At 39.4% G+C, this 14167-nt stretch overlaps 1 protein-coding gene across 7 annotated transcripts in view; it reads left to right on the top strand.

The window, feature by feature from the left end:
• The window catches only part of LIMS1 (LIM zinc finger domain containing 1), a 67906-nt gene that overhangs the window by 50871 nt on the left and 2868 nt on the right, over positions 1–14167 (top strand). For 6 of the 7 annotated variants that reach the window (XM_058851847.1, XM_058851831.1, XM_058851853.1 and 3 more), the window contains exons 2-8: positions 340–499; positions 5725–5791; positions 7799–7919; positions 8778–8927; positions 10104–10254; positions 11046–11138; positions 12501–12549. In XM_058851847.1, coding sequence (XP_058707830.1) covers positions 340–499; positions 5725–5791; positions 7799–7919; positions 8778–8927; positions 10104–10254; positions 11046–11138; positions 12501–12549 — 791 coding nt within the window. Of the gene's footprint in view, positions 1–339; positions 500–1469; positions 1857–5724; positions 5792–7798; positions 7920–8777; positions 8928–10103; positions 10255–11045; positions 11139–12500; positions 12550–14167 lie in introns of those variants that run through there. The other variant, XM_058851871.1, reaches the window with a different exon arrangement.

Raw genomic sequence — 14167 nt, 5'->3', positions numbered from 1 at the left:
ATCTTATTGTATTTCATAATTTTTGTAGTACTTTGAATTGCCTGTCTTTTCTCATCAGAAAAAGCTGTAGTGACAATGTTTCCGTTTGGGATTTTTAATTAATTAGAGTGGGCCTCAGGGATTTTGTTTCTAAAGAGTTAGGAGCAGGGAGAAGCGGTAACTTTATTTCTGAGGAGATGGCACAAGCCATGAAATTCATTGAAAAACTTGAGCATCTTAGCATTAGGTTGATACCGTTTCACTTGGTGGGGGTGGGGAGGAGGGAAGACCCACAACCAGTGCTGTTGTCTATTTAGGTTAATTTTCTATTTTTTTTTTCTTTTTTTTTTTTAATGACAGCAACATGGCGAACGCGCTTGCAAACGCCATCTGCGAGCGCTGCAGGGGGGGCTTCGCCCCTGCCGAGAAAATTGTCAACAGCAATGGTGAGCTGTACCATGAGCAGTGCTTCGTCTGCGCCCAGTGCTTTCAGCAGTTCCCCGAAGGGCTCTTCTATGAGGTAAGTGGGGCAGAGGAGCCCTCCTGTCCCCATACCCCTTCTTGAGGCCTCATTCCCATAGCAGAAGTAGCTACACGCAGTTGAATGGCTTAGAAAGTCCCATGGGAGGATCTGGGCTCTGAAAGAGTATGCCCAGTAAAAGGAGAAAAAAAAAACCAGAAGCATTTCTGTCCTAATTTGGAGGGTATTAATATATAATGTTCTTTAAATGCGGACCTTAATGTTATCAGCACTGAGAGAAAAACTCCTTGAGATTTTTTTTCTCAGTGCAAATTTTTTCCCTGAACTTTGTGAATCTGATGTTACATACCAGGAATACAGAGAAAACATACTTCTTAGGAGAAAGTCATATAGAGGGAAATCCCAGCATCCTGTGGTCCATAGGAGGTTTATTGCTGAGTTGAGTGAGTCCACCTTGGCATTGGAAAAGAGATGATCTGTATGTGAGCATGCTGTGATCCAAACCAGACAAGGCCAGTGTAAGATAACCTCTTAAGTTTAACAATCCAGAGCATTTGAAATTTTCAGATCTTAACACACTTTGAGGGGTTAAAACCTGATCCCATTCATATTTCTCAGCTCCAGGTTGATTTGCTTCAGCTTAGGAGGGTATTTTTGTATAGGTTTCATTTTCTTTTACATTCCCCTATCATGAGAATCCAGGATGTGGCTCAGCACGAAGTGACTTTAGTGAAAGCTCTAGACTGGTTCATAAAATACAAAGTGATTGGCATAGGGAACAACAGATGGTATGAGACAAGGAATTACTGTCAGAGAGATAAGGCCCTGCTCAAGTAGCTTACGGTCCATCTTAGGGTATCAGTTACAGGATTTGTGTCATAATGAATCAAAATTAATCGGAAAATGATCAGAGTGTAAAAGGAACAATTCTGTGCTCTCACATACAGGCATCATCCTTTGGCAAGAGCACAGTAGTTTATCTTCCATAGAAGCATTTCTAATTTTACAGAGACAAGTTATGTGGTGATGAGGAGAGGCTGAGGAAGAAGTGTGGATTGCAAAAGAGACTGCCGAAAAGGATTCCTGGGGATTTGCTTTTTCTCACCTTGTTTGAGGATCAAAAGACTCTAGGGATAGTGTTACACAAATTGTAGTAAACCAGCCTCTTGTATTTCATAAGACATCAAAGGGTGAGCTGCGGGGCAGGATTAATTAAATAGAAAGAAAAGAACACCCCCAATAGATACTTAACAAGTTACCTTACAATTGTTAATGTATACTGAGCTGACTAGGTAAAGAGGCCATCCATGTAAAGTGATACAAACATTTCAAAATGAAAATATTTGTAATTATGTTAATAAAAATGTCTTCAACCAATAAAATGTGTTTTCTCTAAATGATGAATATTTTATTCATTCTTTTTCTGACTTAAAAAACAATGAGACATTCCAGGGACCCCTTTCAGAAAGTTGAATGGTCCTTAAAGATAAAAGATTGGGAAATCATGCTCTAGGCAGCCTGTATCTTCTAGGGGAGACTACAGCAGAAAGAAAGTCCTGTTTTTGAACCTAGCTCAGGAACGTTACAGTCTCTCTGTTGCATATGGGTGACCATACCTGAATCTCAGTGGCACAGGCAAGCATCCTAGGGGTGCTTAGACATACCGGACATAGGCATTTTGCTTCCTACTGCTACCTTGTTAACATTCATATTCATGATGATTGGTCTTTGAGCACTCTCTTACTGAAACAGGCTGCTCTCGAAAGACAGTAAGTCAGAAGTGAGAAGCCCGTAGATTGTCACAGGAATGAAAATAACACTGTGTGCTAAATGTGTTTTGGTGAATGTTTCTAGGATTTTTTTTTCAGGCTGGGTAGCCTGAGAAATGTTTCATAGAAAGTAGAAAGTTTCAGTTAGGATAGACACTTCTTGCCACAATTATTATTGAGATAAAATTACATTGGATACACTGAGGGAGCTGGGCCTGTTCAGACTCAGGAAGAGATGACTGAGAGGTGACCTCATCAATGTATATAATTACCTGAAGGGAGGGTGTTAGAAGAGAGAGCCAGGCTCTGCTCAGTGGTGCCAAGCAATAGGACAAGAGGCAATGAGCAGAAACTGATGCACAGGAAGTTCCACCTGATCATGGGGAGGAACTTCTTTACTGTGCACTGGTACAGGTTGTCCAGAGAGGTTGTGAAGTCTCCCTCACTGGCGATGCTCAAGAATCATCTGGATGCAGTTCTGTGCAGTGTGTTCTAGGATGACCTTGCTTGAGCAGAGAGATTGGACCAGATGACCGTACCCCCAACCTGACTCAGTCTGTGATTCTGTGAGAGGAAGGAAAGCTCTGAGCAGGTAAAAGATGGGCTTAGATTTGTGAATGCTCAGGAGTGGCTGACAGTGCTCAGAGGACTTGAGATAATCTCTATCTCTGTCAGGAAAAACATTGACTGGAGAAGATGGCAGAAAGGACATCTTCCTCAGACTGGTTTAATACAATCTTTGAGAAGATGGATGTGTTTGGAGTTGTGGCCTGGTAATGTGTTTTTCTGAGCAAGTTCCCATGCATAAACGCAGGCATTGTTGGTTGCCCAGCATGAGCTTGTGTTTATTCTGTGCCTGGTTTAGCTAAGCTAGTATTTCTTGGAAATTATTTTCAGCTCTTAGCAATTAGGAAGGCAAACATTGTTCCCCTGCCTATTGCAAGCCTTGCAGGGTTCCCCCAGTTAGTCATTAAGCTGCTTATCACACTTGCCGTCAAACGCTGCCATGGTAAGCCTTCACGCTGTGTTCCATGGGTGGGGGTGGAACTGGTCAGGTCTCCTGTGCTGCAGGACTTACCTCTGGGCTGCCTTGCAAGCATCCCAATCAGCACAGCTCGCTGTGGTCCGGTGCTGGAGCCAAGTTGCTCGCAGGCACAAGTGATGCCCATCCACTGCTTAGAGTCTGAACAGCACAGCAGGACTTTTGTGGATGTCCTCTTGAGCCTGTGTTGGAAATGATAGTTTGGATTTCTGAGAGCTGTGTGCCTAATGTTGCACAGAAACTGTGGGTATGATATATTTGATTTGTGTTCCAGTTTGCTCAGTGACATCATTTTAGCAAGTTTTTTTATGCACTCAATCTAAACAAAAATTAGCGCAAGCACATTCCAGTAGAGCTGCCAAACTCCATTCTTTGCTGTTAGGTGTGAAGCGGTACCAATTCTGGTCTGCTTCTACTCCACCACCTGGAAGGTGTGTATTTCCTAGAGCTGCTATTGTAGAGTTTCTCCACAGGTAACAGTGCAGAGTCCTATATTAATGGCAGAACAGATGGTCATGTTTGTTTCTATTCCAGTTGTACCTTGAGTGTTTTCTTAAAACACCTTAGAGAAACAATCTATAAGTCTCAGTTTTTGTGCATGACTTTCCACTTAAGTTAGCTAAAAACCTGCAGGTAAGTTGGAGGTTATTTCACAGTGAGATGTTTTATGCAGAGCCATTTACCTCATGGACCTTCAGCATACAACAGTGAAATAACCTTGCTTTTAAACTATGTTCTGTAAGATCTGTTACAGAAGCTCAAGGCTTTCTCTGATAATAACTGCTGGGTCATCCACAAAGGGCAGCACAAAGGAACAGAGAGGATGAAAATATAAACAATACTGAAAGGAAACCAATCTGCCTGACGCAAACGAGGGGAAGAAAACCTGTTTGGTCTGTTCAGATGAACATGTGGTGGCTTTGAAATCCGAGCAAACCTAAGCATACCCCATTGGACCACTTGTTTACACAGAACAGGAAGCTTTCCATTTTTTTTCAGTTTGAAAAGGATTTTATCCTGCAGGAAGCAAGCACAATTCACAATGAACCAGTAATTTCCATTACTCCTTGAGAAAGTAATAGCCCTGTACCTCTCAATTATTATTTTTTTAAAAGCCAAAATTTAAAAAAATCTGTTTTGGAGTATTATACTGGAATAGAACTTGATAAATTTCTGTCAGAGGTTTCTAAAAAGGTCTGTACTGAGTTAATGTCTTTCTCTTCCTAATAGGTGCAATTCAGGTTGGGCACAGGAATTTTCTAACCATAAATATCTAGTAAAATGTTTATTAGATCCCCATTCAGCCAGTTGCAAGAATATTTATTGTATTTATATCATATTGGATCCTTGTCATTTCACATTATACAACAGGTAATCTTGAAAGACATTTCTGTATTTTCTGTCCATGCACGAAACCTTACCTTATGGGTAGTATTTTATGCTATTCACTTGGTTTTGTCTTGGGCCCAGTAAAAAGAAAGGAGTGAGGTTTCCTGCTGTCCTCCTTTTTCCACTGTTTAAACTGAGACATTCAAATCCAAACCTTTTATAGCATACCTGGTTTTGACATGCTCATTGGTATTTGTGTCTAATAATAATGGTGTCTGAAGGTATCTAAACATTTCCTTTCATTTCTGCACATATTTGCCTACATGTTTTTACATATTCTTTGGCTAAGCTACTAATGTAGTTCTGTTGGATCTTTTTATTCCATATGGTTTGTTTTTTTTCAGTGAGAGCTTGAACTGTAGGTGAACTTACCTAAGCTGTGATAAGATTCAAATCCCTTAAAATCAATTTAATTTGATCGACGTAGTGAACTTTACTCCTTAATATTTGGACTTGATTATCTTAAGGGTCTTTCCCAACCTAAATGATTTTATGATTCTATGAAATAAGCATCATGAAGGAAAAGGCTTATTTCCCTTCATGTTTTGGCTGAACTGCTTTATAAATTGCAAAGATTTCTGCCCCTGGATATTCTTACCCCAACCTCCACCATATGTACTTCTGCTAGTATGCTGGGTCATTCTGGCAGGAAGTGTAGAGCAAGGAAGACATCAAATAGGTTTGGGAAAAATGCTTCTCCCCTCCTGCTGGCCAAGGCTGTTTATTAGCTAATTTCCTGCTCAGAATGTGCTTGGTTGCTTCCGTTTCAGTAGTGTGTCAAAATTTAGGCACCTCTTGTGATGTAAATGGATGACAGAAAATGCCTTACACTCTCAGCAGTACTGGAGAAATGGTGTGCTGTTAACACTAAACGCTAACTAGTAGGTGAATTAAGGTGGGTGGATGTAATGCCTAGCACATATAGCTTATGGTCTGGGTTATTTTGCTCAGCCCCTCATGTTTTACTACCTAATTGTATCTGGAAACACATCAGGCTGTTACGGCATTTATGTTAAGTGCATGTTCCTCATCCCTCTAATGCTCAGATCTTTTTCTATTTGCAGTTCGAAGGGAGGAAATACTGTGAACATGATTTTCAAATGCTTTTTGCCCCTTGCTGCCATCAATGTGGTAAGTTTCAACTTAAGGGGAAATACTTCACACTGATCACAAATTGGAATGTCACTGAGGAAAAATGTGCTACCCTTGTATATTTTCTCTGGGAAGTGCTCATGTTCAGCTTAAACCAGTAGGATTTAAAAATAAAATTTGCATTCTTTTAATAAGTAATTTAGCTGTTGAGCTAAATGATCCAATGAACAGACCATTCATAAACTCCTGATAGTATACACCATTCATGACTCCTGATTATTTATATCTGTAAGTCTTCATGTGCTGACATTTGTCCCTTCTCATGTAGCTGAAACCCTGCAACAAGACTCTGTCATCTGCTTTGACTCTTGTAACCCACCCGTGCTGTCCTTCTCCTTCACAGAAGCTGAGACAGTATTTATCATCTAGTTATAATCAAGTGATGGTCAGCTGGGCCCCCACTGATTTTTTTTAACCAAATACCTTTCAGGCTTCAGTGTCTAAAGTGTCTAAATCCATCCTACGTGATACAGAGGGCTGCTGTTTATTTGCCATTGTTGATGTAAATGCTTGTGCGTCTGCTGCACTGTAATCACTTGCATGTTTTCTTTTTCCCCTGTGTGACACATTTTTTTGGGCCAGAGCTGGGAAGTCATTATTTGACTATTTCCTACACTGCTCTGGAAGGAAACCCTTGTGTTTCTTTGGCACCTTTGGCAAGGTGTTAAAGCTTTAATTTATCTCAGTGAGGCCTTTCCTCTTGTGGAGGGATGCATTGAGCACCAAGGGAGAGGGAAGCAGATGTTATGGAACTATGAATTTAAGGCTGCAGATGTGAACAAGCAGGGGAAGAGGAAAAAATGAGTTGGTGGCAATTTGTGAGGTGTTATAATGCCTATCTCCAGGATTTCTCTTGTCCAGTTGGCACAGCTCCACCTTCTCCTATCCTCTCTCCTGGGTATTGCCAGCCCCCTTAAAACCTCATCAAGGTCCTGCCCAGAGCTGGTCTTTCCCACTGCTTGTACTTAATAAACACGAAGTCAATGGGGCTATTGTCAGCTATGAGGCCTTGAGCATTCTTGTCACGTCTGGAGTCCATCAGATTTTGTTTTTGAAAAGCCATGACTTCATGGGAATGCTACAGAGTCGCATGCTGGATGTTATCATCCACACTGCTTGATCACTCCCCTTTGGCAGCTCTTGGAGTTGATCTCCAAAGCCAGCACTCAGCCTCTGACAGCACTGTGAAGCTGAGCCCCCAGCACATTTTGCACTGCTCAGAGCCCCTGGCTACACTGTCCATCAGCTTAGCTTAGCTAATTCACCTGTGATGGACATCACTGCACTGTCTGTGCAGTCCAGTCACACTGTGCATGCAAAACACTAGTTGTCACACTATTCTTTTAATGCCATATGAGACAGGACTCCTTGTGGTAGGTCAGAATTTATGTGTTTTGGACTGTTGTACAGCTTCACTGCACCTTTGCATTTGGACTCCATAGGAGTGTTTTTGCAGGAGGTCCACAGCCGCCCAAGCTTAGTTCTGTTGTGCCTTGAGTATAGAGTACCTTCAATGCGTGGTCCTAGTGGAGTAGAAACCCCCTGCTATGTACATGGCAAGTTAAAATTGTCATACTCTTAAAGAAATGAAGGAGAAAGATGATCAGGAGATAAGAAAGCCCTTATTATATGAAGTACTCCATAGATTTCATAACAGCTTGAGAACAAATAAGTAAAACCAGTGAAGGATCCAAAAAGGGATTATTGCAGAGAGAAGGCAGAGTGTGCATGTAGAAGGACTTGTATATAAAGAGCAGAAGGTCCTACACTAGCAAAGATGTTTTCTTCTGACCCATAACAAAAAACAACAAACAAACCCAAATTCCAGGGTTTGGAATCAGAATTGCGATACTGAAAGCAATGTGTCCTACAAGATTTTGGGGTAAGGAAAGGAATGGTGATTGTAGTCATTGTAGTGACTCATTTGACAAACTTTTAAGTTTGTCTAGTATGGTATTTTACATCCTGATGTTGTGTTTCTTACAGGTGAGTTCATTATTGGTCGTGTTATTAAAGCCATGAACAATAGCTGGCATCCAGAGTGCTTCTGCTGTGATATCTGCCAAATAGTATTGGCTGATATTGGATTTGTCAAGAATGCTGGCAGGTAAATCTCCACCCTTCCTTTTGCTTACTGATCATAAATTAAATAACCTAATAGTGGGACTGAGAGGTTTTTCTTCCTGAAGCTTTCCAGCTCGGATGGAGCAACTTGAAGTATTTGCTGTGATAAGAAATCTAATCTTGCATCACAAAACGAAGAATGGGTATTTTAAAATATTAACATTTTGCCTGCTTCACACCAAGTTTCATGGCAAACATTTTCTTTACCCAGTGACCTTTTGGGGTCATTATTACATGGAATGAGAGAGAAAACATTCAGATACAGAAGCATTGTCCTTTTTTTAATAAAAATGTTTAATTTCTTTTTCCAACCTGGTTTTCCAATTTTGGTCTAGTTTGGCACCATATTTATTAATAATTGCTTAATGTTCAGTAGAACCTTTCACAGAGTAGGCTATTTTTGCCAGCTATGATCAAAAGAATATTTTACAAGTGGGTTATATGGCCACTGTCCTCTTAAGTATAATGCTATATACAGAATTATCTACAGAAGTAGGACCTATGTGTTCATACAGCTTCCAATCTAAATTTTTAAGATTTTGAAAGTAAAACATTCATCAACGAGAATCTATAAGAAACTTTGTTTTCTGTGTTTCAACACAGCTTTAACTCAGCTGAGCTGAAGAAATGGTATTCCTGTGGTGACAGAAAATTAAATGATCACCCTGAACTTGGGCAATCATTTTGGTGCTTTGAACTTTGTTTGCCTTATCAATGAAGTTGTTTTAACAAGACTTGAAAAAGAGCTGATTGAAATGAGTTTCTGAAAGATTTTTGTTTTATATTTTACACTGTAGTACCTGGTAGCAATACTTACCTCTCTCTTTTTGTGCTGTTTCAGACATCTCTGCCGTCCTTGCCATAACAGGGAAAAAGCCAGAGGCCTGGGAAAGTACATTTGCCAGAAGTGTCATGCCATTATTGATGAACAGCCTCTCATATTCAAAAATGATCCTTATCACCCTGATCATTTCAACTGTGCAAACTGCGGGTAACCTGAGTGCTGCAAAGGGAAACAGGAAAATGCTGGGCTTATTTGCTTCATCAATTTAAAGTGACAACTTGTCCAACAACTAATAAGAGGGGGTGGGGTTTGGATATCTTGTGGCCAGGTGTGTGTTACTTACTGCTTTTGGCATGGTGGGGTTCAAGCAACAGCTGACCTGCTGGGGTCTAAAGAAAGATTGGACTCTGCAGGACAAGGCGGTACCTTACAAAATAAAAAGTATTGACACAGATACCATTTATATAGTAGTGAAATGACAGCTCACTATTCTGCTAGGAGGGGAAGAGAAGTGGTTCTCTTTTGTTGCTTGAATTACTATCTTGCCTGTGGTTTTGTTTTTTTTAGTTCAACAGCATCCAAACGTTGTTCTCTCTTTTTAAAGCCTGCCTTTTTTAGAAGCCTTCTTCCATCTCATTTTATCATCTTCCGCAACTGCAGCACATGAAATTGCACATTTCTACATCCTGCACTGATGCAGAGATGTAGGATGAGCATGGAGCATTGTAGGACATAGCATGGATTCTTACTTATTTATTTCTGCTGCAAAGGAAGTTACTATTTCAGTGCCATAGCAAAGGCTGATTTGAATAACAGTATGCTGTGTTATATCAGTGGCAACCAGTTGAGAGTATTTGTGATTATGTTCACTTTTAAGGTTTAGCTGTTCCCAGTATCTAATCATGCAAATTACTGAAAGGTAGAGTTTGTAAGATTCTGCAGTGGGAAATGAATAAGTCTAGTTCATGTGGGTCTGTAGTTCTCTTTCTCTGAAGTTTGATATAAAGAAAATATAACTAGATGTAGAGGACTACATTTTATTTTGAGTTCCAGTTATGCAAATCTAAAATAAACTGGTGGTAAGTACCAGAATATAAACCAAACATATGCAGCTTTCACACACACATTTGTGCTGCTTAAGCAGAATGACAATGGCTCCGTCGCTGTTTCCAGAGAGACTCAGTGCACCTCGCTTTGCAGCCTGTTCTTGGTTTACTTGAACTGTGTTAAATTTGATGCTGCTGCATACTGTAGTATAAATATAATTCTAAAGCAAATGCTATTTTTTTTTTCACTTCATCTTTCACTTGAGAGTAGAAACTCTCAAGAGTTGACTTTTTGAGTGCCTTTATTCATGCTCTCAATCCATTAACTTCTGAACAGGAAGGAACTTACTGCTGATGCTCGTGAGCTGAAAGGAGAACTCTACTGCTTACCCTGCCATGACAAAATGGGTGTCCCCATCTGTGGGGCATGTAGGAGACCAATTGAAGGCCGTGTGGTGAATGCTATGGGCAAACAGTGGCATGTGGAGGTAAACATCAGATGCTATACAATCTCTCTTACAAATGTAAACCTTAGCATATTTATCTGTGATTTTGCTGATCAATTTCAGTGAACCTATTCTCAAAGTTTGCAGCAATGATTATAAATGCCTTCTCCAAATCCCTCTTCAACCTTATTGTGGCTGGTCTTCCACTGTCAAACAGGAGTTATTTGCCACCTTACAGAGAGCTTTGACTGAAATCAGAAACCAAAAGGAAGCACGGCAAGGTCCTTACAAATGAAAGTTTCCGAGCTCAAAGCAGTACGTGTGGAAAGGCAGTCAAATCTGTGGCAGCCATGTCAATAAGCATGATAATACCCTTTGGTCTTCCACAGTCACCTGCCATGTACATATTTCTTTAATAGTTCATGTAAGAGTTAATATTTCAAGGCCACATACAAGATTTAGTTCCACATCTATTTTGATTAGATAAATTGTTTATTCCTTCTGTTGTTTTGAAATTCTCATCTAGGAAATGCTTTCTTCACAAGGGTATAATGATACTACAAGTTATTTTAATAACTTTTAATTCTGTTCATTGATGAAAAATGAGATTTCATTGCTTGATTTTGTTTTGTAACTTTTGGATTGAAATGTTGAAGACATTAAAAGAAATATTTTAATGGTCTAAATGTAGAAACAAAACTTTTAACTCTGCTTTTCAAGATGGCTCAGTAGACTTCAGCCACATTCAAGAAGTAGACGTGGTTAGTTTGTTTCCAGAAAAAATAACATTACTTTCAAAAGATAAAAAAAATGTACTGTAATTTTCTTTGTAGCATTTTGTTTGTGCAAAATGTGAAAAGCCATTCCTGGGTCATCGTCACTATGAGAGAAAAGGCTTGGCGTATTGTGAAACCCACTACAATCAGGTAAGGTTGCATATTTTTAAAAATGGCATTAACTGGTAAACTCAAAAATTGGTTTTAGTAGATAGAGATGGAAAACCATGGACATACTTAAAGGGACCTCTGGGTGTAATGGCAGTTAGCATGTTCTGTTGTGTTTAATTTTTACAGGTTTCCCTATTCATCTGTGTGGAATTAAAAAAGAAAACTTGAGGTATTTCACAAAGGCTGGTCAGGACAATAAGTATCAAGTTGTTCTTAAAGCTTAGTGGTACTTAAGTAGGGCTGTTTGGGGTTTTGACGTGTCTGTAGATCAGAGCAGCTAATGACACCTAATCTCTCCTAAGAAGTTAAAGAAGATTTGCCACTCTCTGACTGCATTTGGAAGCCCCAGTGAGTGGCGTGGGTTTCCCTGCAGCTGCTGCTCTTAAGACCCTGTGTGTTGATATGTGCTCTTGCTCAGTAATTAGGTTGATAAAGACTTCCAAGACTAAATTTGTCAGAAGACACCCTCTAGTGACCACTTGCATCTATGTAGAAGTCGCATTTGGCAGTACCACCCCTCTCCAGACGTCCTTGAATGGGGAGTCCAGCCCCACAATGCACAGACATATTGTTCCTTGGAAGCCATCTGTGTCCTGTCACATTCACCTCCCTTGCTTACATAAATACACGAGAAGGGGTTACACTTGGGAGTTGTATGGCATCTGCTAATTACAGATGGATTCTTAATTGGTCATTAGTGATGAAGGGCAGATGATTGGTGCTGGCACACTTGCAGACTGTAAACGCTGTGACATTCATAGTAATAGAGTTGCAGCTGGGATGGGCTAAGTCCATACACCAGACAAGAACTGTATGGAGAGTGGATGTCTTTTCCTACAGTTAGAAAAAATACATGGCACCTCTTGTTCTATTGTGGAAAAATGTTAAGCTTGGAAAAAGAATGTTTTTTGTCTGAAATTTTCCTTTTTTTTTTCATAAAGATAAAATTTTCTTACAGTTATAGTAATACATTGTTTCAGTCATGCACCTAAGTCCAAATGTTACATTTCTGGTTAGTAACAATATGTATATGACACCAACTGCTATATTTCAAATCTTCAGGATTAGAGAAATCTTGAAACAAAACAAAATCATACTTAAAGAGAATCAAAGGCAGATAAATGTTTTCATCTTTAATATTATCAAGGCTTTTTGTGATGAGATGATGCAAAATGTACTTGGAAAATCAAACCAGCCTTGCCAGCATTCTCTTTATTTCGCTAGAACAAACAGGAAAGTGATTGTGCTCATCAGCTGAAACATACTTATTTTGCTAGTTTGATGAATTACCCTCAATAAATACATTATATTAAAAAATTATTACTTCTCTTTCCTCTTCAGCTATTTGGTGATGTTTGTTTCCATTGCAACCGTGTGATTGAAGGAGATGGTAAGCACTTTTCTGTTTTCTTAATGTTCCTCTTTGATGGAAGTTCTCTTTAAAAGTGCAAGTAAGGGGGAAGCGGCCCGGTTTTCATTAACACAAAACCAGATGTACTCTTGACCAGAAATTAAATTCCAGCAAATTAGTCAGAGACCAAATGGTAGGAAAACCTAACATCATTTCATGATGATAGAAGACCACCCCATGGCCATGTCACCCCTTAGTGACATGAAGAGGCCAGGGATGCTGGAAGATGCTCGGAAATGGCTTCCTGACACACCACCTTCAATAAAGAACACATGCAATGATGAGAAGGAGGATACAGACATCTCCACAAATGAGTTTGTGGATCATAAGCCAAATTTGAAAAAATATTTAGATACTGAAAGGCATAGGTGGGCAAAGTTAGGAATTTTTTAAAATGCCACATTCCCATTATGTCAGTTTGAATCCTGGAGATATTTACCTATCGCAAGCACCCATCTTTTGAAAATCTAGGCTTATGATAATGTCACAAAACCAGGAATGATCATACTTGGAAATATATGTCCTGTAAAGGCAGAACTACAAGCAATTTGTTTGTTTTGTTATTGTTTGATTGGGTTTTTTGGGAGAAGGGGGTGGCTTTGAGGGTTTTTTTTTGATAATTAGCTCTAATAAAATGCCAAAAGCAAATTATTCTACCTGAAGTAATGTGACATCATGTGCCTGTTTACCCTGTCCAAATTAAATACTAAATAAGTATTAGCCTCATCTAAGCCAAAGGTATTAGCAAATAGTAGGAGAAAGCTTCTAACATTCAAAAAGAGACATAAGTTAGTTTATAGTCAGGTAACTATAGACTAAGACATACATTCTGTATATGTGCTTTCCCTACATTTTCTGGACTGCACTATGCCTACAGAATGACTATCCAAAATGCCCTAGAGGAAGGAAAATTCTACTGGAATGAGCAGAAATGGAACTTTTCTGATAAATACATCTCTGTATGATTCTAACCTTTCACCATATAGTCCAACACCGATATTTTAAGTTTTGGTCTCTGAACTGAAAATAATACACACTAATTTCTTGGTTTTCAGTGTATGTCTTCAATTACATTTCTTCTTTCATTTCTGCACACAAATTTTGAGTCAGCTGTCACAAATTTAGTATCCAGTATTGTTCTCTGTCAGGTGAAACAAATAGCAGCAGCAGTTTTTCAGAAGGGTGTCAATGACTGCATTACTGAGGGAGCAGTACTTGGGGGAAGGACTTTCACCTGTCTAGTGTTATTCTGGAAAGCAGTGGAATAGCTGTATCTGTGGACATGCTTGCCCCATAGAGCAGGAAAAACCCTCTGCATGACAATGTTTTGGTTGTCCTTGTTGTTGACAAAATACTGTGAGAAAAACATTGAGAGATTGAGTGAGAAAAACATTATAAGAAAAATATTCTCCGGCATTCTCTAACTTAAGAAAATTTTGACAGGGAAACTGGAAAGCTGTACTGAAAGAGAGAAAGAACACAAAATGGATTTACCTACAGAACAACTAGGAAATAGTTACTTTCTCTTCAAAACAAAGAATAAGAGTCCATTTTTTTTTCACCTTGGTACTGCTGATTTACCAGCAGTGTCTGGCTG

Source organism: Poecile atricapillus, chromosome 1, assembly GCF_030490865.1.
Source record: "Poecile atricapillus isolate bPoeAtr1 chromosome 1, bPoeAtr1.hap1, whole genome shotgun sequence".
In the NCBI taxonomy this organism is placed as follows: Eukaryota; Metazoa; Chordata; class Aves; order Passeriformes; family Paridae; genus Poecile; species Poecile atricapillus.
Note: the sequence above shows the minus strand (reverse complement) of the source record. Positions and strands in the feature narration are given on the sequence as shown.